General features: G+C 34.9%; 1 protein-coding gene and 1 long non-coding RNA gene across 5 annotated transcripts in view; one reads left to right on the top strand and one right to left on the bottom strand.

The window, feature by feature from the left end:
• skap1 (src kinase associated phosphoprotein 1) overlaps positions 1-13,884 on the bottom strand; it is a 52,599-nt gene extending 38,715 nt beyond the window's left edge. The window contains 4 exon segments of one of the 2 annotated variants that reach the window (NM_001080011.3): positions 10,124-10,240; positions 10,436-10,461; positions 12,199-12,304; positions 12,955-13,165. In NM_001080011.3, coding sequence (NP_001073480.3) covers positions 10,124-10,240; positions 10,436-10,461; positions 12,199-12,304; positions 12,955-12,994 — 289 coding nt within the window. In that variant the 5' untranslated portion in view covers positions 12,995-13,165. 2 annotated transcript variants of the gene reach the window in all.
• Positions 11,961-25,556, top strand: part of LOC147841412 (uncharacterized) — a 38,073-nt gene continuing 24,477 nt past the window's right edge. For 2 of the 3 annotated variants that reach the window (XR_015504205.1, XR_015504206.1), the window contains exons 1-4: positions 11,961-12,078; positions 13,106-13,229; positions 22,553-22,639; positions 25,257-25,411. This is a non-coding gene — a long non-coding RNA (uncharacterized LOC147841412). Of the gene's footprint in view, positions 12,079-13,105; positions 13,522-22,552; positions 22,640-25,256; positions 25,412-25,556 lie in introns of those variants that run through there. The other variant, XR_015504207.1, reaches the window with a different exon arrangement.

Here is a 25,556-nt window from a genome sequence, read left to right as displayed (position 1 = left end):
ATATAGCAAAAAGTTATGTAAAACCAATATTAAGAACAATCTTCAGATGACAAATTAAATGACTTATGTATAAAATTAATTTGTTAGGTTTTTTAAATCTTCCAAATCAGATTTTCCTATTTGTCAACAAGACATTTTTATTATTTAAAATAAAATACAATTTAGAACAACAATTTAGTATTTTTGTATTTCATTTCTTAAAATTTATTTAAATTTTGAGTTTTTCATTTTAATAATAACCTATGCTCAAAAGGTCAACTGGTTAGTAACCATGCCTATTAAAGGCATTTTTATTTTTAAATACGGTTCACTAGAAGTATGTTATTTCAGTTTTACATAAAAACGTCTGCTAAACTGAATGATAATGAAATTATCAAAATATTTGAACAAATATTGGACATTGGATACTTTCTATGTATGTAAAATCCCTTTTGTAAATATAATACATATTTAGTATATTAAAGTATAGTATATATACACTGCAAGAAATCTACATCAGATCGATGTCATATCCATGTCTCCCAGAAGTGCTTGTGTGTACAGGACACACAGCCTGACCTCGGCATGAACCTCAGAGATGAGGTGAGACAGAAGGCACAAGGGTCCCTGGGGGGCCGCAGGGAGAGGCAGGGGAGGAATGCTGATCAGGGAGAGATGGAGAGAGCCGAATTACTGCGCTCTCCTGTACAGCACTTGATTAGAAAAAAGCAGCACTCCCAGCATCCTTAACCCCCCGTACCACTCGCCAATACGCAAACTGCACACACAGAACAGCAAATTGACACATTTTTCCTCATTAAAGGCAAAGGCAGTGGCCTCTGTGCGATGCCTGCGCATGGCAAACATTAGGAGGGTGAGAAAGTAGAAAGAAAGGCATTAGGAAGGAGGGAGCGAAAGACTGAGACAGAAAGATCCCTTGGTGAACGGCTCGACTGAACATCACCTCTCTAAATTGTCCTTAACAAGAACTGATTTGATTTGAATGAAAAGGATCTGTTATTCACAACATGAGACAGGAAATCATGCCGCCCCTGAACATTTTTGCAGTATTACTTATTATTTGCAAGATTTCCAGGATGGACCTTTAGCCGGCCCCGGTTTAAAGGCGCAATTGTGGGCTTCACACATGATGTGGGAAACCATTTAGCATGCTTTAGTGCCACAACATTGTTCCTTTACTGACGAGGCGCACCGTACAAGAGGAGAATTTATAGTCTGGCGATGAGCAGGGAAAGCAAAGGGGGTCCTCCGTTCAGAGACCAGAGCTCTATAAATTTTACCCCCATATATTATGACATCCATTCAAAAGTTTAACTGCGAATACTATAATCCTGAGATGGCAAAGAGGTGGACTGAGGTGCGACAGCCGGAGGAGATATGACTCAAAAGCAGTGTCATCATCACACACGGCTGCGGAGAAAAATGAGCTTGGCGAGATGTGGAAATATACTTAAACTGGTGGAGCTGAGGCATGAGAAAGCTTGGAATCCGGTGTTGTCGGTTATAGCCAATTCACAAAGAAAAATGAAATAACTAAGCATGAATGTACGATAAAAACGAGAGTGTGTTTACTTCAGTAAGAATTATGAGCAGGTTCCTGTTTAAAATGAATGCTACAAAGAAGGGGGAAAAGTTAAAAAAATTTTTACATGAAAAACTAAAAGGATCTGGATGTACAGATCTTTATCTAACAATTTAGTGTTGAACATAAATAGTTTCAAATAGACTTCTTATATGATAATCAACATGTTGAAACATTCAGGCGAGCAATTGTTAATTATTTAATTTGTTTTAAATATACTACTGGAGTTTTACTGCTGTTCCTATAAACCATTCAGTATAATTTTGGATCTATTTACAATCAGAAATTAAGACGTTGCTATAAGAAGAAAAATGGGGAACGGGGAGTCTTGTATTTTGGGATGAACTGTTTTCTGAGGTGCAAGTACAATTTAGCTTGTAAAAATGTTAGAATTTTTATTATATCAGTATTTGTATTTTTTTATAATATTAGTATTTTAAGGTATTTTCAGTTTATTAATTTAAATTTAAATGTTTTGTGATATTTAATTAACTGATTAATTGATTTAGATTATTTTTTTAAATGTATTGAATTTTATTTTTACAATATCAGATCTAATTGCATTTGATCATTTTATAAATGCTAAATAATAGCTTTGATAGGCCTGTGCAATTTTAGTTTTATTTCAAATTACTCACACATTATCTTTCAATAAAAAGGTGCATTTTATAATAATTTAAATATTAAAATAACCAAACACTTTTGAACCAAAAAAGACAGTATTACATTGCCAGACAGACATGCATATATTTGTAGTCAGACTATATGTTTTATACTGACCTAGTAATATTTTCTGTACACTAAACCTGTCTGTAAACCTTACCTAACCCTCACAAAAATTATTTTGTATTTTTACGTTTTACGGATAAAACCTAATTTTGTGTTTTTTAATAATTTACTACTCGCATGAGTGTCAAAAATGAGTGTGTCAAAAAGTTCCTTGTGAGATTAGCGCATCGCACACACACACACACACACACACACACACACACACACACACACACACACACACACACGACCTGTTTTATTATTAGCATGTAGGCTACTTTCAGTACATATTAAATGCTTTTTTAAAATACAATAAAATAAAATAATTCTGGCTTTCCTATTTTAGCAATCGATTTAAAATATATACGATCAGTGAGAAGACACATTTAAATAACCTAACATCATAAGCATTTCTCTAAATAGCCTACTGTTGGAAAACTCGTTATTTACATTTCTTGTCTGCTTGTTTGTTGTCTTTTCTTTGAGCAACTTTGACGCAGAAACGATGAAATACGCCAGCGGACACGTGTCGACTGTCTGCGGACGGCAAATCAAGATTCATTATATCGAGCATCGATCAAACGAGGAATGCACTACGGTCGTAAACTTTGACGTGTTTGTTAACGCTCGCATACATGTATGCCACACAGGTATTTATGACCGGCTGATAAACTCCAGAAATGAGTTTGTGGCTCTGCTTTATTTCACTTAGAATGAGTGAGTGAGAAATAATCAGATTTCGCATTTTAGCAAAACATGAAATTCGATAGCATGACATCATAGACTAAAAGCGTCCTTAGTTTATTTAAAAGGTGTAAATACATCCAGAAATGCTTCAGTTACACAACTGCTAAAAGCTAATAAAGCCCACCAGAGGGCGCGGGTTGAAGCAAAGTGAACAGTGAATTCTTAAGACTGAACTTTGACTGCGAGTAACTGGGAGAAATATTAAAGATGGCAAGCGTAAAAACAACCTAAAATATCACGAAAACGAATAAAAAAATGTAATTATAGTAATAAAATATTATATTTAATACAAATGGTCTCAATTTATTTCTCATAAATATAGACATTTAGATTGTCTGGTCCTTACAGGCTATACCAATTTCCCCCCGGTTTGGATTTCTTGCAAATGTATAGATGCCATAAACGTTAAAAAATAATAAATAATATCAATGACTTCAATAATATCAACTTAAAAACAGAAACACGTGCTTAAAAAGACTATTAGGCAAATACGCGTAAATTAGGATTTTTTAAGGATGTCATTTATTATTTTTCTCATTTTTGTTACACAAAAACTTTCATAGGCAAGATTGAATTATTTATTCTTCAATATACGTAATAAAAACGTTTTTTATCAAGCGCTTTGCAAAACACTTAGGCCTATATAACCTTTTTGTAAATCGAATAGATAGATAGGCTAGATAGATAGATAGATAGATAGATAGATAGATAGATAGATAGATAGATAGATAAATAGATAGATAGATAGATAGATAGATAGATAGATAGATAGATAGATAGATAGATAGATAGATAGATAGATAGATAGATAGATAGATAGATAGATAGATAGATAGATAGATAGATAGCAAATGATTAATTGATTGATACAATATTTATTAATTAAGCGACATTGAATTGAAAATTCGGGTCTATATCAGATAATACTTTAAGATTAAAAGTACATTAAATAATGGCGTTAATGCATCCTTTAAAATAATCCAACTATAATTGTATTTTCCCATTTCTTTTCTCATTTTTTTTTTTGCCAAATATTAATAAAATTAGCCTAACTAAAATATTTTTTTCATTTTTGGTTATTTTTATTTTTATAATTATTATTTTGGTTTCTAACTCGATGTAGGCCCGTATACACAAACATCAGAATAATATGTACAAATCAAAAAGAAAGAAAAAAAACATCACATTTCACATGGTCTCTATAAACACCTTTCTAATTCCCCTGTAAATGCTTTATGGAGCAGCACGTGCAGGCCAGACCGACAGTGTGAATCGTGAAAAACCGCGCGTGTCCTTAGGTAAAAAAATACAACGATCAAACGCTGAACTGTTAAATGGTATAACTAGCAGAGCCAACAGTTACACATCTGCAATCTTAATCCAGCCATACATGAGCAATGTTCTTCTTGTAAAAATACAACTTGTGCTATATTTTAAACAATTTATTATACACAAAACAAAAATCTGGAGACAATTTTCCATCTTATGCTACTCTATAAAATTTAGGAGAGCAGGATAAGTTAACTTGAAGTGTTTGTATTGGCTCAAGACGCTGGTGGACTGCAGCCAGTCATTGTTGTAACAAAAATCACTTCACAGAAAATTCTCATCTTGTGATAAAATCAAGATGAGTTTTTTTTTCTTTTAAACACTGAAATCTGTCATATCATGGACCTGCCAGTCATTATGGAAATTATTTGGTTGAGTGGTTACTGATGGCTGTGTTTTATCTAACACACACACACACACACACACACACACACGCACGCACACTGCATTACCAGGCCAGCCTAAACCTCCCAAACTTAAATATAGCCTTTCACTCATGAAGCTCCTTACTCAAGTTCAGAACCATGTGGGGAAAATACTCTTTTATGATTATTACATGTTTCAACACTCAATAGAAAGCATATGGTAAATTAGGCAATTAGCATAATATTTTCCATTTTAGACAGATAAATGATACCTACACATGCTGACAAATCAGAGGGTAGAAAGACATTTAATGGAAAAACAGTTCTTCTGGTCAGTTTAAAGATGTGAAAACATTCCAAGTATTGCAGTCGAACAGAACCACAGAGAGCGAGAATTGTCAAATGTATTATGTCTGTGACTATAAAGATCTTTATTCAAAAAACATGAAAATTGTGCAAGCATTAAGAGTGCAACATGCACACTTTGGCTGCCAAATCTACATTTAGAAAAAAGACACACAGAAGACATTTGAACAGCACTCTTTCCCTGTGGGTGTACAGGCGAACACACCTACACACGCTTTCATTTGTTTCCCAATGAAAGCATCAGGCCACCTGGGCCTTGCATCGAAACTTCATCAATCTCAAGAAATGGAATCCAGTGGAGAGAAAAATCAAATTCTCATTTGCAAGATGGGTAAGGAGAGAGAGAGAGAGAGAGAGAGAGAGCTGGAGGTACCTGGGAAGGCTAACCTCTAGCTGAACCCGCAGCATTGAATCGTTTTGCCATTTGTCTGCCATACTGACAGGCTGCAAAGAAGATTAGACACTCAAGGTTGTGACTTCCTATTCTCCTCATTTCATACCTTGCAAATCCTGAAAGCCTTTCTCTCCTCACCCACAATAACTTTTACTAGAGCTAGACATATTATAGTGAACACAGAGGCAATATTTTCTTAACTAATGAAAGAAAACGCATGATGAATGTAGTGATGCATGCTCTGTTGACTCATCACCGCACAATGAATAGAGCCACTGACAATGATATGACATTAACGGTTGAAAATCTCCTCCGAATGATCAGTTTACTGAACAGGAGGAAAAGTGAGAGTGTGTTTGGGTGAAATTACAAATGAGTGAGAGACAGAGCGTGAGTGAATATCAGCGTTTTCTGCAGCATCGGAGCCTTCAGATAGATCTGAACTTTTGAACCCGAAAGGCAGAAGCAGCGATGCACTAAGGATGCTCTGGTCTAATATGAGTCTATTTCAATTAATTAATGCAAAGGGAAACAGAGGGTGGGAAAATGACAGCGTGTAGGAAAGATGGTGTCATCTTTGCTGAAGTCATTTACCGTGCCCTGTGAAGCCTGCCAATGCATCGTATTTGACTATTTCTAAGTGCATCCAAACATTAATCATGATTAGAAAAAGATGGCTTTAAAAAAAAACAAAAATGATACTTCTCTTCAAGCCAGGGAAACTTTGTTTTATTTACACTGTTTCTATAGCAACTGGGGTCAATAATGTAGACTCAGTTGCCCTAGACAGAGTTCAGACAGGTCACGGAATGACCAGAACAAGACCCAGGGGTCAAAAGTTTACTGTAGGGAGGAAGAAACACTCAAAGTGTGAGCACTCACTGCAAATTGTATAGAGTTAAGAGGTTATGTGGACGAATACCAGCTGACGATGACTCAAAAGTGAGGTCACGTGAGGTGCTTTTGATTGCATGACTCCACATGCCACTGCATTAAGACAGATCAGGCTGCAGAACTAAAATTATTGACAGTAAATGTGATGATGACAAAAACAGGATTTGCATGTTGGCCACTTTACTTTGCAAGGGGTCGCTTAATTGCCAGGCTAAAATGTCTTTTTCATTGATGCATGCTCTTTTTGGACTCTCCAGAGATTCATTACTACAATCAATTTTCTAGCCAACACATCCATTAATTTAGAGGCTCTAAGATCTTGAAGAAAAAAAATCAAATTTACATCTCGATGATCTAATTTGCGATAAAGAAACAACTTAACTCTGAATCCTTTTCCCCTCACTGATTGGCTTTTCCAGCTTTGCCTGTAGAGCTGTGGTGGGGTAAGATAACAGAAACGAGAGGGGCTTTTGTTTCTGGACATAAATCAAGTCAGTGCACACAAAGAGCCCAGAGCATGTGCAGCCTTTGATAGGACATGCATTGATATTAGCCTCTTAAACACACAAGCTCCAGTCACACTAACAAACCATACACCTTCTCTGGAATATTTTTATTACTGAAACAATAACTGTAACTGACGTGTGTATGCGTTATAAAATTATCCTTTTTTATTTAGTTTTTTTAGTTATCAGATATTTTCAACCAGGCCATTCCAAGTGATAAGAGCATTTCTTCTCTTACTTTTGCATTTCCTAAACTTGACCTGGCAACATTTCCACCCCACTGTGAAGCTCCTCCTGCCCTGGGCTTCCCATCCTAGGCTGCAGGGCTGCTGTCATCCAGACGAGGCTGCAGGCACGGAGGGGTCAACCGTGCGGTCTGCGGGTGAAACTCAGTTCACATTACCATACAGACAGGGGCCCTGACAATAGAGCGCCCATCTGTTCCTGTCAGCTATAACAAATCTAGTGTCAAACCTCCCTCTGGAGACAGGGAGGCAGCGCTGGCTAAATGAAATAACACTGACTCCACCCATCGACAAGTCAACTGCTACCTCGTCCTCCAGTCAGGTTAGAGCACAAGCAAGACACAGTCAATTTCCCCTTCCTCACACAGGCAGGCATGTGACATCACGAAGCGAGTAACGGTGCAGGAATTGAATGCTTGAACTATATTTACCCTCCACTACAATAGGGTAAATTTGAAAATATCAGCATGCAAGGATACCAGCTCATTCACATTACATATACATTTGAGCCAAGCAACAAAAAAAGCTCTCAGCGTGAAGCGCCATTATTGAATAAAGGCAAATGAGAAAACAGACCAAATCTGAAGTTGCTGAAAAAGGTGCACATTCAAACCTTAATCTTCATGATTATATTCCTGTCTCTAATTTTATATGCTGTGAGATGCTCAAATGTCCTCCTGTAGGGCTTGATGTGAGATTTCCAACTGGTGAACTAAACATGAACCCTGAACTGCACTTGCCCTTGCTGGTCATTATCTTTATTGAAAGAGCGACATGATGCGAATCTTCTTCAAGTTACTCCTCTTTGACTTATATGCCGTTTCTAGCAAAGAAGCGAATCAAAGGAGCACATCCAGGATTGACCCCTTTTTTGCTAAATTGCAAACAACATATAAAATAAATGGGATGATGGAGAATTCATTTTCACCAGGGTGGTGAAGTTTCAAGTCAGTGAACAAGAAGATGTATGCATGACAAAAACAATGACTTATGCTTTTGTGTGAGTAGCCTGACATTTATATCTTGGTTAATATGTTTTTTTAAGAATATTTTAATATTAAAATAGATATAGACAAATTCTGACTATATCCTCTTTTTTTATCAGATTACAACATCTTAGAGCTGGTTACTAAAAATTAGGGCTGCAAGATATTGGAAAAATTTGACATTGTCATAGTTGTCTCTCTGCGATATACAGTTGAAGTCAGAATTATTAGCGCCCCTGAATTATTAGCCCACTGTTTATTTTTTCCCCAATTTCTGTTTAACGGAGTGAAGATTTTTTCAACTAATTTCTAAACATAATAATTTTAACAACCCATTCCTAATAACCATTTTATTTTATCTTTGTCATGATGACTGTACATAATATTTTACTAGATGTTTTTCAAGATACTTCTATACAGCTTAAAGTGACATTTGAAGGCCTAACTATAGTTTGTACTGTAGATAACAGAACAAAAATATATCTTAAAGGGGCTAATAATTTTGACCTAAAAATGTATGTTTAAAATTACAATCTGCTTTTATTCTAGCCGAACTAAAACAAATAAGACTTTCTCCAAAAGAAAAAATATTATCAGACATGCTGTGAAAATTACCTTGCTCTGTTAAACATCATTTGAGAATTTTTTAAAAAAAGAAAAAAAATTCTAAGAATTCTGACCTTAACTGTATATTATTCACAGAAGCACAAATTCACCAGATGACTTTAATAGCTCTATTTGCAAAGTGATTAATTTAGATTGATTGGGATGATTTTGTACGTGAGTAAAATATAAATTTATCTCATGTACTTCTTTATATACATTACGATAAACAAACTACAGTCATAAATAAACACATTCAAGTAAATGTTAAAGTGACATAAATAGTGCTTCATGGTTTTCCGGTAAGAGTACCATTCAGGTACTAAAATTGAATAATAATAATGCACTATTTAAAGTCTCTTCAATGTCCTAGGCCTTAAAATAAGAAGCAGATGATAAACTTTGACTCTATTATGGTTAAATTCTGCAGTGCTTCCACAAATCTTACATGTTTTGACCTGTGCTTTCTAGTTAATTATAATCCCAACCTTAACACTGCATATCTTGCGATGTGACTATTGCGGAAACACAAGTTCTGATATCGATGCTCAAACGATAAATTGTGCCTACTAGCAATCAATGCTATTGAACCAGTCCTTTTCTTAAAATTATTTTCTGCAAAGCTGCAGGGTTTTGATTCCTCTGAGAAAATTGTCAGTTGTATGATGAGTGATAAAGAAGAGAAAATGGATAAAATGCCCCTTAGGTACAGGGTTGAGTTTCAAGACCAGCTGGTTAGAGAGGAGTCGGGGATGATCAGTCACAGTTCTGGCCTGAAGCAAACTGCAAACTGCCCACGTCAGTAAAAAAAACAATCAGCTAACACAAAACACAGATTCTGACATGCTGTTTTCAATCTGTAGCATCTTGTTTTCAAACTCTCTTCACACTTTGAATTTTATTCTAGCTCGTTTTAGGGTCTACACAAGTGTAAATTTACTTTGCATCTAAAGGGGAAGTAAGCTAACATTTCCACGCCATTGTTAAACACAGGCAAACATGCCACAGCTTAACCCCAAGAACCCATGCTGAAACATCATGCTTGCCTGCCACTAGAGAGAGCTCTTCATCCCCTTTGTATGGAGGTAAAAGACCACCCTCCAATTCCCACTTCAAACACTCCTCAATGCCAGCAGCAGAGTTGTGGGAATCCACTAGAGGGTGATCTGTTACCAAACACCTCCACTGGGGCATTTCATCATTACCAGTGAAACCCCCACAACAAGTAATGTGCTAAAGATGCTTTAGACAAGTTTCCTGTCTTGGCTTATCACAGCTAACATGCATTAGAAATATGAGTAAACACACTCATATGCAGACAGAGTAGCTACAACTCACGCTCAGAGCCTCCTTCCTCCTGGTAGTCAGAGGCCACTGACATATCATCTGAGGGGGCAGAGCGTCCCAGACTGGAGCTGCGGTTGTCATCTGAACTGTCTTCAGGATTGGACTCAACTAGGGGAAAAAAATAAATAAATACAATAAAATTTACAAAAGTGCAAAACTTTGTTGAGTGGATTCAAGAGACTGTGGGAGGAAAATCATTTTTGTGAAACCAACAAGTTTTCTAAAGAACCATTGTTCAGGGAAAGACTGAACGGAAATCTCGCAGAGTAATTAATTAGAATTATGAAACAGCTGTTCACTTACGTCTGTGGGGAAATTCTTGTGGGTGTCTGCAAAAGAGGATAGCGAAGTGTGTTTAGAAATGAAAGTTTATAAAACGACTTTATAAACAAATAAACCTGTTAATAAAATAATGGTTAACTTTGCAATGTACTATATTTTTTAGTAAGGATCAGTGGTGGAATAGTACTAAAAATTATACTCAAGCAAAAGTATCAGTATACTTGCCTAAAAATGTAGTGCAAGTAGAGTAAAGGTATCTGTTGTAAAAAGTTACTCAAAGTATGCGTAAAAAGTAGACCTTTCAAAAGTACTCAAGAGTAGTGAGCATTACACTGTGAAAAGTTGATGCATTTACATGTAATTTGTGGATGTGTGTAAACGCAACATTCTGTAGTGCATTTAGTTATTTCCCAGCAGGCACACAACAGCGTCTAATGACAATGTTATTTATATGTCTAATAACAACGTCAAATGACATTGATATTTGGTTGATTTTAGGTTGTGTTTGAAAGTGACCAAAATCCAATGTCGAGCAAACATCTTAAACCACGTCATATTCAGGTCAAATACTGACATTTATTCATCAGGTATGGCAACCAAAATCCAAAATCTGATATCTGTCACAGTGGTAACGTCCACACAACTTCAAGCTGTAACATTATTATATTTACATCGTTGATTTTAGGTTGGGCGTTGGACATTGACTTTGGCCTGATATTGAGTTCTGACGTCAAACCGATTTTCATTTGCAACCAAATGCAACGTCCCCATGATGTTGGGGTACAACTTCAATTTCATGTCATGTTGACATCTTGTGTCTGCTGAGTGTTTAAGGCCATTTTGGTCATCATACAGTAAACATCCGTCATCTTCTCATCAGTGACATGCATCTAAACAGGCTTTGGGTCAATGCGTGTAAAGATTTTGGACGTCTTCTTGGACACTTTTAATGCTTCCAAACAGTTTGCTGCAATTATAAATCGCCCATGTCTTGAGGTAGTTCATTATGATGTGATTTACCTTTTATGTGTGATTTGATTTGACAGGAATTACAGGACTGAATTTTCTAATTCCCATAGACAAGAAATAATAAAGTAGTGACCACAGGTTGAAGGAAAGTAGGAGTAAAAGTACAAATACTGCACTAAAAATGTAATCAGGGGAAAGTTAAAAGTACACATTTTTAAAACTACTTATTAAATTACAATACCTAAGAAAAACTACTCAGTTACAGTAATTTGAGTATTTGTAATGTGTTACTTTACACCACTGGTAAGGATAAATATTTCAGGTCTGCAATTGAAAGTCATTCTACAAATTCTAAAGCAATCGAAGAGGTGTTTGAAGGAAAGAAGGATGAGTTTCTGCATAAACACGTGCATGTGTTGCATGTGTAAAACTGTGCAGTGCACTTGCAAATGATGCACTGAGAGCTAAGTAATCATGCAACCTCGTGCTAAAAAGAAAAAAAGTATGCTTGTTCTCCTTGCAAACACCTTGTTTCAGAGCAGCAAACCACAAAACCACTACAGCGTGTAAAAGCGATGTAATTGTACTCCGTGCTTCTAAAAAGACAACAATAGAGGAACTGTGCAATTTGCTTCCTGTCTGTTTAACTTTTGTAAATCATTTGTAACTCGACTGGGAGCAGAGAATGCCAAGAGGTAAACAATTTGATTCTATCAATGTACTTTTTGTAGTCCACACTGTGAAGTTACAAACAAGTAGGAGCAAGAATGTTTTAATACTTGAACATGAATAAAACATACTGTGACATCCCTTACCTTTTCTGGACGACAACAAAATTTCTTTGGAGAATTTCCCTAGACTCTCGAGCTGCAATACTGAGATTCTCATCATGGAGGATCTCAAAAACAAACAGCTCACAGTCTGAAAATAAAAATAAAAATAAAAAACAACGCAAGTAAACTTTTTGTTGTACTTTAAAATGTGGCAGACAAATTGCGACGGTTATCCCACATGGTATTTCAGTGTTCAATAGGGTATACATGATTTGAGCTATGCAAATAATCCCAGATTTCCCTGTATTAATGCAAATGTTGTAAATGTCAAAATGTGTAGATGACAATAGCCACCCTGTCTGTGTCAGAACAAAGATAACAATGTCACAAAAGCATTGTTAATGAAGTATCATTTTGTATAAAATGTATGCATCTGCAGTTAAACTGCAAAGCAAAACAGTTACAAGAATAGGCCAAAACCAATAAACTCATAAAATAGTCTGTAGGCCTACTCTTGGTTCAACAACATAACGCTGAAGTTTACAACAATTTGGCAAAGTAACTATTTACACTAGAATGTACCAACTACGTGTGCTCGGAAGTGCTATGAAAATAAGTATTTACAATATAGCAATTACTGTCACACGCTTTTTTCAAATAGGTTACACTTTTCAAATACCAAAAGTTCTAAATAAAAACAAATTATAACTACAAATATATAGGCTATGAAATATGTATTTATTTTGAAGTAATAAAAACTCAAATAAAATAAATTAACAGTGAAACAGTGAAGAATACCTCTTAACAGTTGTCTGATGTCATCAACAGCCGTCCCCATGTCTAACTCCCTGAGTCCAACAGAAATGAATGTTTGTAGAATTTTACGATGTCAACGACTGAAGGTCATATCATTGCTGAATGAATTTGTTGGTCAATTGTCATCCTACAGCAGGAGTTCGTAGAGTGAAATCGAAGAGAAATCCACACACACACGAACCGGCTCGCGGAGGGAAGATGAAGAGGAAGTGCACAGCACATTGTTGTGAAAATGAAACAAGTCTAAAGAGATGCAGGTAAATCATTCTGTTATCCACTCCACTGACTTGAATGTGTGTCAAATGAATTTCAAATTATTCCAAGTGGATTTTCCACAGCCACAACATTTAGTCAAATTTATAGACCATCCACCCAGTTTTCAACCAGTTCAAAACGATTTTAACGCTTTAAGCGTTTTCTGTTGGGCCGTTTTTTTCCGTTCATCAACAGGCCGAGCTGAAAACTCACTGCACCGTGTTTTTAATCTTATTGTTTGCGCCAAACACTATCAAATGTCTATCGACCATGAAACACCATCAGCGCTTTAGTGTAAGTACTGCTTCCTTTACTTTGAGAGATTAAAAATGTTTATAGAAAGTGTATAACTGTTAGGCGAGTTTGTGTAAAATAAACTTCCGTTGCTTGTCAGGTAACGTTAGGCTATTAGCCTACCCATTATGCTAATGTTTTATGCTACCTTTTTGTGCTAAAGCACACTATTTATAAAATGGAGGCCATTTTAGCGCAACTGTAGCAGACATACATACCGTCTTTATGTGTATATAAAGGTGTTTAAGTTTTCTACCACTCACCTTGAAATCAATAAATTGGTGTGAAAATGCTGTTGTCACAAATATAACGTTAACGTTACCCGTTACCGATGCCGTGTGACACTGACGGCTAATGTTATATGATATTTATGATAGCTATTATCTTAAATTTATTTTGATAATTATAGCCTATAGGCCTCTGTATTGTAAGAAAAATAACCACAGTGTCACAAGAAAATAAACTACAAATTAGAGGACATGTTTTCAAATTTAAACTATAAATAATCTGGTTTTGATTGAACCGATATTATTTATTTATTTAAAATCACAAACATATTTCTTTATGTAATAGGATAGGACATAATGAACAAGATGTACCCCTTTAGCGCAGTTCTTTTTGGTTAACTATGCAACACTCCTGGTCTGCCCTATAGACTCAGTTCAATGGCTCCTGTTCCTGCGGTATAGTCTCCTTGATTCATTTGCATCATATCACAAAAGCTCTTGCTTACCTTTCACAATTGTTTGCAAAATTCTGATTCAGCAGTTTGAGCTGAGCGAGCACTTAATGCATGTGAAAGACTGAGGACTACATCACATTGGGGCGGCACAACCTCAGTCTTCTGGTTTCAGAGTTATTACATTAATAACTGAATTTAATCAAAGCAAGGACAATTTATTTTGATTATGTTCAAGGTACTATATACATATACGTGTGTGGGTGAGTGTACTTGTGTGTGTAAGAATTTGAAAAAAAGTCGTTTCAAAAAGGTATAGTGAAACAATAATAACGCCAGAGGGGCTTTTATGATTAATATTATTTTTACTACACATGGGATAAAATCCCCCCACTCTTCCAACCTGGGGCAAAAAAAGCCCCTGGGGAAGGTATAGAATCATGTGTCAACATAATATTAAGTAACATTAGATACATATTTGATCAAGTTAGGTTGTTCAGACACTCCAGAACAGTGTAAAAAAAATAAGTGCCGGTGTATTGTAATCTTATCAATATATTGTGACAATTCTTTTTTTTTTTTTTTTTTTTACATTTTAGCATTTGACATACCTTTGTAATATTTTGTTTACAATATTGTATACTTGCAGTACAATGAGCACGATTGAGTTGCATTATAAGCATGTACAAATTAATCTCTTACGTGCAACTTTGCACATCTGTTTCCCTGTGGTTTCAGGGTTTGGGTTGTGATAAAATTATATTTGGTTGCAGTTTTGGTTCCACTGATACTCATTATTGTCATTATTGTTTTGCCTTAACAACTCTGTAAGTATTATTCTGATGAAATTAAATTCCACCTGTATTATTTTGCTGATATCTAACAGGTTTTAAAAAAGTATAATCCACTGAGATCTTTATTACATAAGCTAAAATAAGGCTTTGCTTGCAGAGCAAATGTAATAGAAGGCTAGATTTGAAATGAGGTTTGTTTTTTTGTGTTGAGGACATTGCCACAATGGTAGTGTGTTGTGGGTTGTTTCCTGACTGTTGCTCTGTGGTTTTGGTGGCATTGCTTTTTAAATACATATATTCTCACCTTTTCTATTTCTCATAACTGTAATTAAAATAATGCTTATAGGAGTATGTATTACAAGAAAATAAAATTTCCGTCTAGGGCTGGGCTGATAAACAATATTATATTGAATTGACTATAGTCAATATATTGATTTTTTACTCTGTATTAATCTAAGAGCCAATCACACAGCAGAAATGTGCAACAATAAGAATCTAAAAGTGTGTTGAAATTAGAGATGAACTGAATTTTCGACCACTGAAATTTTATCAGACAAATTTTTGTTAAGCCATTTAATGGACCGTCTGATATTTGAGACTTCAGTCATTGTTGGGGTACTCTTTTAAATCTGGAAGCGTTAACAATATATATATATGTGTGTGTGAGAGAGAAAGGTGCATTACAAAAAATATATATTATTATTTTTATTTTTATTATTATTATTATTATTATAATTATATCATTATCGGTTGAGAGCCATATTGCCCAGCCCTATTTAAGTGTTTTTATTTTACTTTGTTACTTGCTGTTTTAAAATTGTGTGATTTTTTTTCTAGTAATTCCTGTCTCAAAAATTGTTTCAAAATAAATCCTGCACCATTTTTGTCCATGGGATTTTCTGACACATTTTATAATCTGCTTTTCTGAACAAACTGTAAATGATGATTGTCTATGCAGAAGCCCAAAAGATTTTGTGTTTCATGTGGTGTTGCTTGGTGTTTGTTTACCAGCCATTTCAAAAAAAGCCCCCTCCCAAGTCTCTATAATAGAGATTCTCTCACTTTAAAAAAACTTTTAAAAGAAATTGTTGCATTATATTAGTCTTTCGAAATTTAATATGTTTTTTTGGCATTATCAATTACCTGCTATTTCATAGAGAAAGACAGAAGAGTTTGTTAATGGCAATTTCTTTGTAATTGATTGTGAAATTTAATAGTTGAATAGTTTATTGTACATTAAATCATATACGATTGACATCATTTGTCCAGAGTAGTTTCTTTATGGCATATATCACATTCATCACTGGAGTATATTTTATTAAAAATGAGTCTTCAAAAGTTTTTGTTCAATTCAATGCAATATTTTGTAAATATTTATAAAATGTACTTTTTAAATTGTAAATAAAATCTAGTACTTCTAAATATATATATGTAAACCCTACACATATTTGTTTTTCCCATGCAGTATTAAATACATCTTCATAAGGTTGCACAATATGTCATTTCAGCATTGATATCACAATGTGTGTGTCAGCAATATTCACATCGCAGGATATGCAATATTAAGTTGTATTTATAGTTGATAAACAGTTGAAAATACATAAGATTTGCGCAAAGTATAACCATAACAGAGTGAAACTGTTGAATTTACACAAATTAAATTTAGGAATGTTAAAATTATTTTTAAGTGGTTGTAAACAATTTAATGGGGCTGCGTTTAAACAAATTTAGTAAATCCAGGGAACGATCTTTTAATTAAATGTATTTAACTTGTTTCTTTGCTCTAACTATTCTTGCTTGCAATTTGTTTATTTTTATACATGATTCACACCCTTATAAAATCAACCCAATCAATCTGAATTATTTTTTTTCTCATTAAATAGAGCTATTCAAGCTATCTGGTCAAATTGTATTCATATCTCAATCTACATCACAGGACAACAAAATATTACAATGTCAGATTTTTCCAATATCGTGCTGCTCTTCATCGTCATTATGTTTTTATTATTTATCAAGACATTTAATCAGAGTTCAGTTAAAAACCTAGTCAAATTCTTTAGAAAAATATAATTTGACTACAACTGCAAGCAAGCACAAATGTGGCTTAAATTATATGCCTAATATTTTGAGTTTTATTTAATAGTATTTGGTTTTTCAACCTCACTAAACTTTAGAGAAAAAAAAATCAGACCAAGCATTTACCCAAACAACATTTGGTGTAGAAAAAAATGCTAATAAATTTCACAAATAATTACACGAAAAGGTCAAAAAAACTGAAAAGGTATTTTCCAACACAATCTCACAGCAATTCGTAACTTTTTCATTTAGTGGCTAATTCGTATGAATTCGTACGATCTAATTTGTACAATTTAGTACGATTTGCTTATATCCCAATGACGGTTGGGGTTAGGTGCCATGCCTCCTTTTAAAATCGTACCATTTCGTATGACTGAACTCATACAAATTCCTACGAATTAGCCACTAAACTGGCAAAACGTAAAATATTTAAGTTTTCTCGTGAGATCAGGCTGTATTTTCTTGTAAAACATACTCCAATAATATTTGTGGAGTCTACAGCTTTAATGGAGGCATCTTGTTCTGTGGATTCGCCAGTTAGAGTAAGGTGTTGCACACAGGTACAGGGTGGAGGACGATCATGAAAGAAAAACATGTGAATGGAAAAGGGGGAGCAGAATTCCACTGAGAGGACATGACCGAATGACCCCTGCGTCACTGTCCCTGCAGCTATATGGCCCCTTGTGAAGGCAGATAGAGGAATGAGCGTGGCCCTCCACTTCAGCATGCGCACTGCCTCCTGCCTGCTGGGCACAGCCATATGAAAGGATCTTGCCTTTGTAATCCGCCCGGGATTACACCTCCCAACAATGCACAGCTGAAAGGGCTACAAAGACCCAGTATCAAACACAAGCCCGGGCTGATGAGAGGAACCTGCTATGATCTCCTACCACCAACACTGCCATCAGCGCCTCTCATCTCCCCAAGAGAGCTCTTTTAGCATTCACCCGCTCCTTTCTTCTGTCCCCTTATCTGGAAACACAGGCTTTTTTATCTCTGCATTCCTTTTCATTTGCGTTTCACTTGGGGGAGGGGCAGAACTCTGTCATCTGAGAGCCCCCCCCTTCGCCTCATCCCATACTCAACCACCCCGACCTGACAGAAATCACACTCCAATCTGGTCACACACACACCCCTTCAGAGACCTGGGGTCAATATATGAAGGCATTGGAAGCCATCTTTTTTTGTTATGAGAGTCAATTGCTATCAATCGGCTTATGTAATGCACTTCTTGTTAAATGGTATGATAACATTTTGGCTCGTGGGCTCAATTCTGTCTATGGTTTGACCCTTTGAACTCTGTGGAGCTCTTTGCTCCTAATTAACCTCTGCACACATGCAAGAGACACTTCAGGCACTTAGGAGATGTTTGTGTTGGTGGTTTAGGACCTGTGTGGTAAATATTTCTGAAGAAGATGTGGGGAAAGTATGGTAGTTTATCAAAAAGGATTTGCAAGGTATCAGTGGATAAATATCAATCATGGTGAACTTAGAAGAGCGGTTTTCACTTCAGCTCTGAATTCAGTTAACCGATGTACCATATAAAGATTGCTACTGTTGTAGTCAATAGCATTGGGGAATTATATGCTGAAAAATGTTGTATTATAAATGAGAATTAATTTATTGACTTATGCCAATGCTTTAAAGGATTGTTGGAAAAAATTTTTTATCGTTATCTGGTTGCAAACATGCATGAATTTATTTATTGTCATGGAATTTTTATTCTTGCAAAAAGCATTTTACATTTTACAACAATCCACACACCATATACAATCCTATCTAGCCCCAACAAAACAATACCCAAATAAAACAATCAGCATCTGACATTTAAAAAAATTATAATAATAAAATAAATAATAATAATAATAATTAAAATATATACAAATACAGAAAAAAATGAATATAACCAAGCTATATACATACATATACCTTCACTCAGTCCACATCTAAGGTTTTTTTAATCATTAAAGACAAATTGTTACGCAATAAATTGTTGACATTTTTTAAAAACTGCTTCCTTTACCTTTGATATTGTATTCAATTTTCTCAAGTTTTAAAAAGAAGAGCAAACCTTTAAGCCACAATGAAATAAAGGGGGGTTGTGTGGAGGTCCAAGACAACAGTATTATGTGCATATAGCGAGAAGAGATGCAAAAGCCACAATGTCAGCATACCTCCGGTTTAAGGAATTTATTTATTTAAGTGGAACATTGTAATACAGTAGTAGTAATTTTTGTTGCAATGAATGAGTTTATTTCTTTCTTGCACAAATAAATAAAGTAATACAGGACTGAAAGAGTACAAAAATAAAAATATAATTTTCAGTTTTATTATTCTCATGATTTTCCAGACCTGTATGCACATTATGGATGTGACATTTGCATTTGACATTGCAAAAACTCAAAACAAAAACTTGCATAGACAGTAGACTTTAACATTATATTGAAACTTTTGTTTATATTTTCCAGAACAACTGACCACAGAGTTAAGGTACCAGAAAAATATCAAGCTGTTTTGTATTTTAAATGTGGAAAATAAACTTGCATTATGGATGTGACACAAAAAGTCTGCAGGTTTACAGTACACAACATACTTTGTAGAAAATCTGTGAATTAAACTGTACAACCCAAAAGAAGCAATGATAATCAAAAGGATAAGAGTCGGCTCTCTATAAAACAAAAATTATTGGTTTTATTTTATTTAATATTTTCACATTCATAAGGAAACATTGTCATTATGGGTGTGACATGTCTCCGTTATGGATGTGACGGATGTGAAATTGCCACTTTCTGACTTTTTAAAATCAAATAGATTAGTTTGAAAGCATTGACAGATGCATTTTTGAGTATTTCTACTGTAAAATACTTGATTACCCAAAAAACCCAAAAACGGTTTCCGTATTTTGGTGAAAACTTAATTTTTTTCATGGCAAGGTTGACATTTGCACAGAATTCCTCATATCTAATTATTTAGCTCATCTAGCTGGCGACATGGTGCAGTGGGTAGCACTGGGTCGCTGGTTTGAGCCCTGACTGGATCAGTTGGCATTTCTTTGTGGAGTTTGTATGTTCTCCTTGTGTTGGCGTGGGTTTTCTCCAGGTCTTTTGCTTTTGCAATTTCAGTTTTTCAATGTTGATGTTCAATAAATAATCATAGATGATAGTAGAGTGTTTCTTTCAATTAGTTTAAAATCAAGTAATGCACCCCTCATTCAGAGATCTTTCGATATGTGAGCGTATTTACTGTACAAAACCTGTCAGTGAATAATGAGGGCAAAAAATTTAAATAAATAAAATAATTGTTCATTTATTTTAATCAAGTTTAAATGTTCAACTAATTGAGATTTTGAATTTATGCCGAATCACCCAGCCCTAAATCAAAGTGGCGGTATGGTGGCTTTGTGGTTAGCACTGGCGGCGCCTCACAGTAACAAGGTCACTGATTTGAGACCCGGCCGGGCCAGTTGGCGTTTCTGTGGAGTTTGCATGTTCTCCCCTTGTTGATGTGGATTTTCTCTGGGTGCTCCGGTTTCCCCCACAGTCCAAAGAGATGCACTATGAGTGAATTGAATAAGCTAAATTGTCTGTAGTGTGTGTGAGTGAGTGTCTATGGATGTTTCCCAGTTCTGGGTTGCAGCTGGAAGGGCATCCGCGGTGTAAAAAATATACTGAACAAATACTGGTGGTTGTTTCTGGTGTGGCGACCCCTGATGAATAAAGGGAATAGGCTGAAAAGAAAATGAATGAATCTATTTAGCTAATTTCACTTAATTACATAATTGTCTGTAAAATATAAATATATCTGAGAGATTTAATTGTAGACTTAAAAAAAAAATCATTATAAAGTAATATCTTGTTAATTTCATTTGTGTATTTAATCTACTCTGATATTGTATCTTCAGCTTCTTCATGCCGTAGCTTATATTCTGCTTGTTGGAACATAAAGCCTGTGGGATTCAGAAGTGGGCGGTTGGTTGTATCAGTATCCACTAATAATCAACCTTCAGCGCCTTCCAAAAGAGAGCAGGGAGGCAGTCCATGAGATCAACGATCTGTCACTGATAAAATGAACTGTCAGCTTTCATTTGTCTCCCTCTGGCGCGCACTACTCGCCTCTCTAAATCATATCAATGACAGCACCGGTTACACTTTGCCAAGCTTTAAGATCCCTTACAAACAAAACCACATGCAGGAAATTTGTCAATTCAATTATGCCAAAAACTCGAGTGCTATAGTTTTGAGACTAACTGGCAATCTCCCAATTCCCTCGTTCTGAGCAGGTGCAATAACTTTACTTCTGTTTCTCTCATAATTTATTTTTATATATTTTTAAATCTTGCACATGCTTGTTTTTACGCTGTTACGCTGTCTAAGCCAATGTGTGCTGGTTGCTCACTGGCAGAAATCCAGCCTGAGAGTTACAGGGTCTTGGAAGCATGTCTTTCTCAGTTACTCAGCTAATAAGGCAGTGAACTGATTAAATCGGCTCATGGGGATGTGGATTGTGGCAAGCCATTTTAGCATTTAATTTATAAACTGCTAGTATCTATTTTTATATCAGTGCCAATTTTGAAAAAGTACCTATTTCCATTACTAGTGCCTCATTAATGCTTAATCTTTAGTATGTTACTAGCAATATTTAATATGATATTAGTCACTTTTGCAATAATTACTAGTTTGTAATTAATAATGATATCCAAAACAATAATTAAAAAGTCCCTATTATGAATTATTAAACATCATATTTTGGTTTTGGGAGTCTGAAACAACAGGCTGATATGCATGCAAGGTCAAAAAGTACTTTCATTGTCTTATAATATACATTTATTTTTACCTAATTATCCCAACAACTCCCATATAAGTTGTTCAGCGATTCATTTGTTCCCAAACCCCTCCTTTGCGTGAGACTAATCTGCTGTGAATGGTCCGATGACCCAGTCTGTTGTGATCGGTTAATCCACACAGTGGCAAAAGTTATTTCATTTTATTTACTATTTTGAAAATTGACGCGCCGCGTGTGTGTAGGAACAGCTGATGTTGGCCAGAACAAAGATAAACTTCAGAGTATCGCGAGTTCAGAAATGCATTTAAATCAGTACAGGAAGAAGTACTGATAATAGATAAGTGATTACAAGCCATATGGAGCGATTACAAGTTATAACACACAATTTAATACATATTTTGCAAACTACACAAAACGAGGCAACAATTTTAATTACACTTGCATGTTATGATCCGGAGGAAGAAGAAACTGGTCCATATGAAATGTAACAGTTACTGAAAACGTCCCTGTCAAAGTCTAACAAAGTCCTATACATAAATAGTCTCTCCTGCTCTTTCCTTTAATAGCAAACGACTGACGAATCCCGCATTGCAGTACAGGTTATTAAAAAACTGAAAATTGACAGGAACAAACACAGCACAAAGTTGGCTATACTGTGGTGTTGTTGTGAATTTGAACTTTAACCTTTTATTCCCTGCAGCCGAACCTCCATCTGTCAGTTATCGTCATCTTCAGGCCATGATCAGTTCCATGATACCCCACACTCCGCTAATGTCTAAAGGAAAAGGTGCGTTCACATTTTAATATTTTACAAATATGGTGATGTACTGTATCAACTTTGACGAATTAAAGATCCGAACCCAACACAATTCATTTATTCGACTCTAAGTCGACTGTTTTGTTAAAGAATCAATAGTTTAAAACACGGTGCACTTTCAGATTTAAACCTCAGCTGGATGTTTTCATTCACTTAGTGCTGTTACACAGTGCATGAAAGGTCATTAAAAAAAAAAACATAATAGGGGCTCTTTAATTATTTTCCAGTCACAATTAAAATGCGTGTTAGTCGATACTGAATAGTTGATGTCAGTGACAGATCTCCATAATATTTATTGGCAAAAATGTTAAAATTGTTGCCAATAACAATAGGATATTTAACAGCCATTAAAGTATAGTATCTAATATCTAATAAATTAGTACAATCAAATGAATAGCTACATTTTTTTATTAGGCATGGGACGATAATCGTTTTCAAGAAATACCGCGGTTTGTAAAAGTCAAGGTTTTAAAACCGCCAAAATGTTCTGTAATACCGTTCCCAAGGTATGTGTAAGATTTTTTATTTACATTTTTTATTTGTTTTTTTGGATAACAGAATCACAAGCAGAAAAAGATCTCCAAAGATGCTGTTTTAAATTTCGGTTGGGATACTATTTTTTTCTTTTCAAATATGCCCTTTGACATTCTGAAATGATTGAGTTGCAAGGGTGTTCATCATAAAATCTGAATTTAGTCTTCTGCAATTGCTAGCTGTTCTGCTGATATTTATATCTTGCCCAATCATTATTAATTGCAATCCTGTCTCCATTATAGTTCCCTTGTTTTATATTTACTGTTCATTACTTGGTTACCAGTATCACCTTCAGCCACTCAAACATGATGGAAATGCATCCTAATTCACATTTGAAAATGAAAAAAGTTCTCTTAAGCTTTACCCTCATGTTAGAATGGAAACATGACTAATATGTTCTACTTTGTAATATCTAAACCTTAATGAACAATATATATAAAAATATAATTGTTGCATGAAATATATTTAATAGATTTAAGTTGATGATTGCTTGCCATACATAGATATGACTGAGTGTGAGGGGGATGGTTAAACGGCTCTGCTCTTCCTGTTTTCAGCTAGAGGAGGAGGCCCATCTGCATGTGGCCACTGTCTCAGCTGTTGACTGTATGTCTGTGAAAGACAAGAAGACATATAAAATGACCCCCTGACCCCATGAATAGTGTATACGGAACTCTTTTTATCTCTGACATGCTTCAGAGGGACTTGAACAAGACTCAGGAAGTCAAGCTAGGCATTTGATTTGTAAAAGACCCTGTGACAAGCACACCCAGCAGGGAGAGTTTATACATCGCAAGCCTCAGATCTACCCAAAACATCACCTTTAAAAAGTGACCTGACAGCAAAGGGCGGTGTACTTGTCAATATGATTTTTGCTTAGTTTTTATACAGTGTTTTTTTATTTATGTGATGGCAATAAATTCCATTAGAAATAATTCTAATATGTTGAATTGACGCTCAAGAAGCATTTCCTATTATTATCAAGATTGAATTTTTTTTTATTATTATTTTGCTGGCAGAAGGAGATTCAAATGCAAACATCTCAATCATATCCATATAATTGAGTAAATTTCCTTAAAATAAACGTGAAGGCATTTTTCCTCAATATTTTTTGGCTTAATTGCTTTATGAAATTAAGCTTAATAATTGCACTAGTTTGCTTAAAAAAGTTATATTTAAATCTTAGTTATTTTGCGAAATCTTATCAATATTTTATATTAAATCCAGAATATCAATTTTTTAATTATTTAGAATTTAGAAAATATGCACATTATTTTTAATGACCACATCATTTTTTTATGAAAATCACAAGCCTCAAGATTTATACAGTGTATTTTAAATGTCCAAATATTCTTCCATAAAATGATGAGACCAATATATATATATATATATATATATATATATATATATATATATATATATATATATATATATATATATATATATAGTTGAAGTCAAAATTATTAGTCCCCCTTTTAATTTTTTTTCTTTTTAAAATATTTTTCAAATGATGTTTAACAGTGCAAGGAAATTTTTACAGTATGTCTTTTTTCTTCCGGAGAAAGTCTTATTTGTTATATTTCAGCTAGAATAAAAGCAGTTTTTAATCTTTTAAAAAGCTATTTAAGATCAAAATTATTAGCCCCATTAAGCTATTTTTTTCCGGTAGTCTACTGAACAATCCATCGTTATATAATAATTTGCCTAATTACCCTAACCTGCCAACCCTAGTTAACCTTATTAACCTAGTTAAGCCTTAAAATGTCGCTTTAAGCTGTATAGAAGTGTCTTGAAAAATATCTAGTCAAATATTATTTACTGTCCTCAGGGTAAAGATAAAATAAATCAGTTAATAGAGATGAGTTATTAAAACCATTAGTTTTTTAATGACTGCATTGCTGCTGACTGCATCTTTCTCACACGCACATCTATTTTTCTCTCATCTTTTCACACATAGCCTGTTCCTATGTATATTATTGTTTGAGGCTGCTATTTTTATCTTCCTCTAATTCTCTGTATCTGTGCACTGCTTATTTTGCCCCACATTCTGCAGTGTGAGTCGTTTCTGAATGCTGACAAGCTGGTGAAAAACAGCCTCCTCCTTCTCGTCCTCCTGCTGAACATCTGTCTCTGCAGCACTGGAGCTCCTCCACTGATGCCCACAGATGGGACTCACAGTAGGAGCCCATAGCCAAATGAACCAAAAGGGCAAGCAACAAACATTATATGCTTAAAAACTGTAGAAGTAAACATGTTAGAATCTAGATTTGTTTCCTTTTGGATTTGGATGCTTTTCTTTTATGGTAGTTTTAGCATTGTTTTTTGGTGGGGGCCATTACATCTTTTCTTTGGT

This window comes from Danio rerio, chromosome 12 (genome assembly GCF_052040795.2).
Source record: "Danio rerio strain M-AB ecotype USA chromosome 12, GRCz13ab, whole genome shotgun sequence".
NCBI classification, from domain to species: Eukaryota; Metazoa; Chordata; class Actinopteri; order Cypriniformes; family Danionidae; genus Danio; species Danio rerio.
This window is presented reverse-complemented; position numbering and strand designations above follow the sequence as displayed.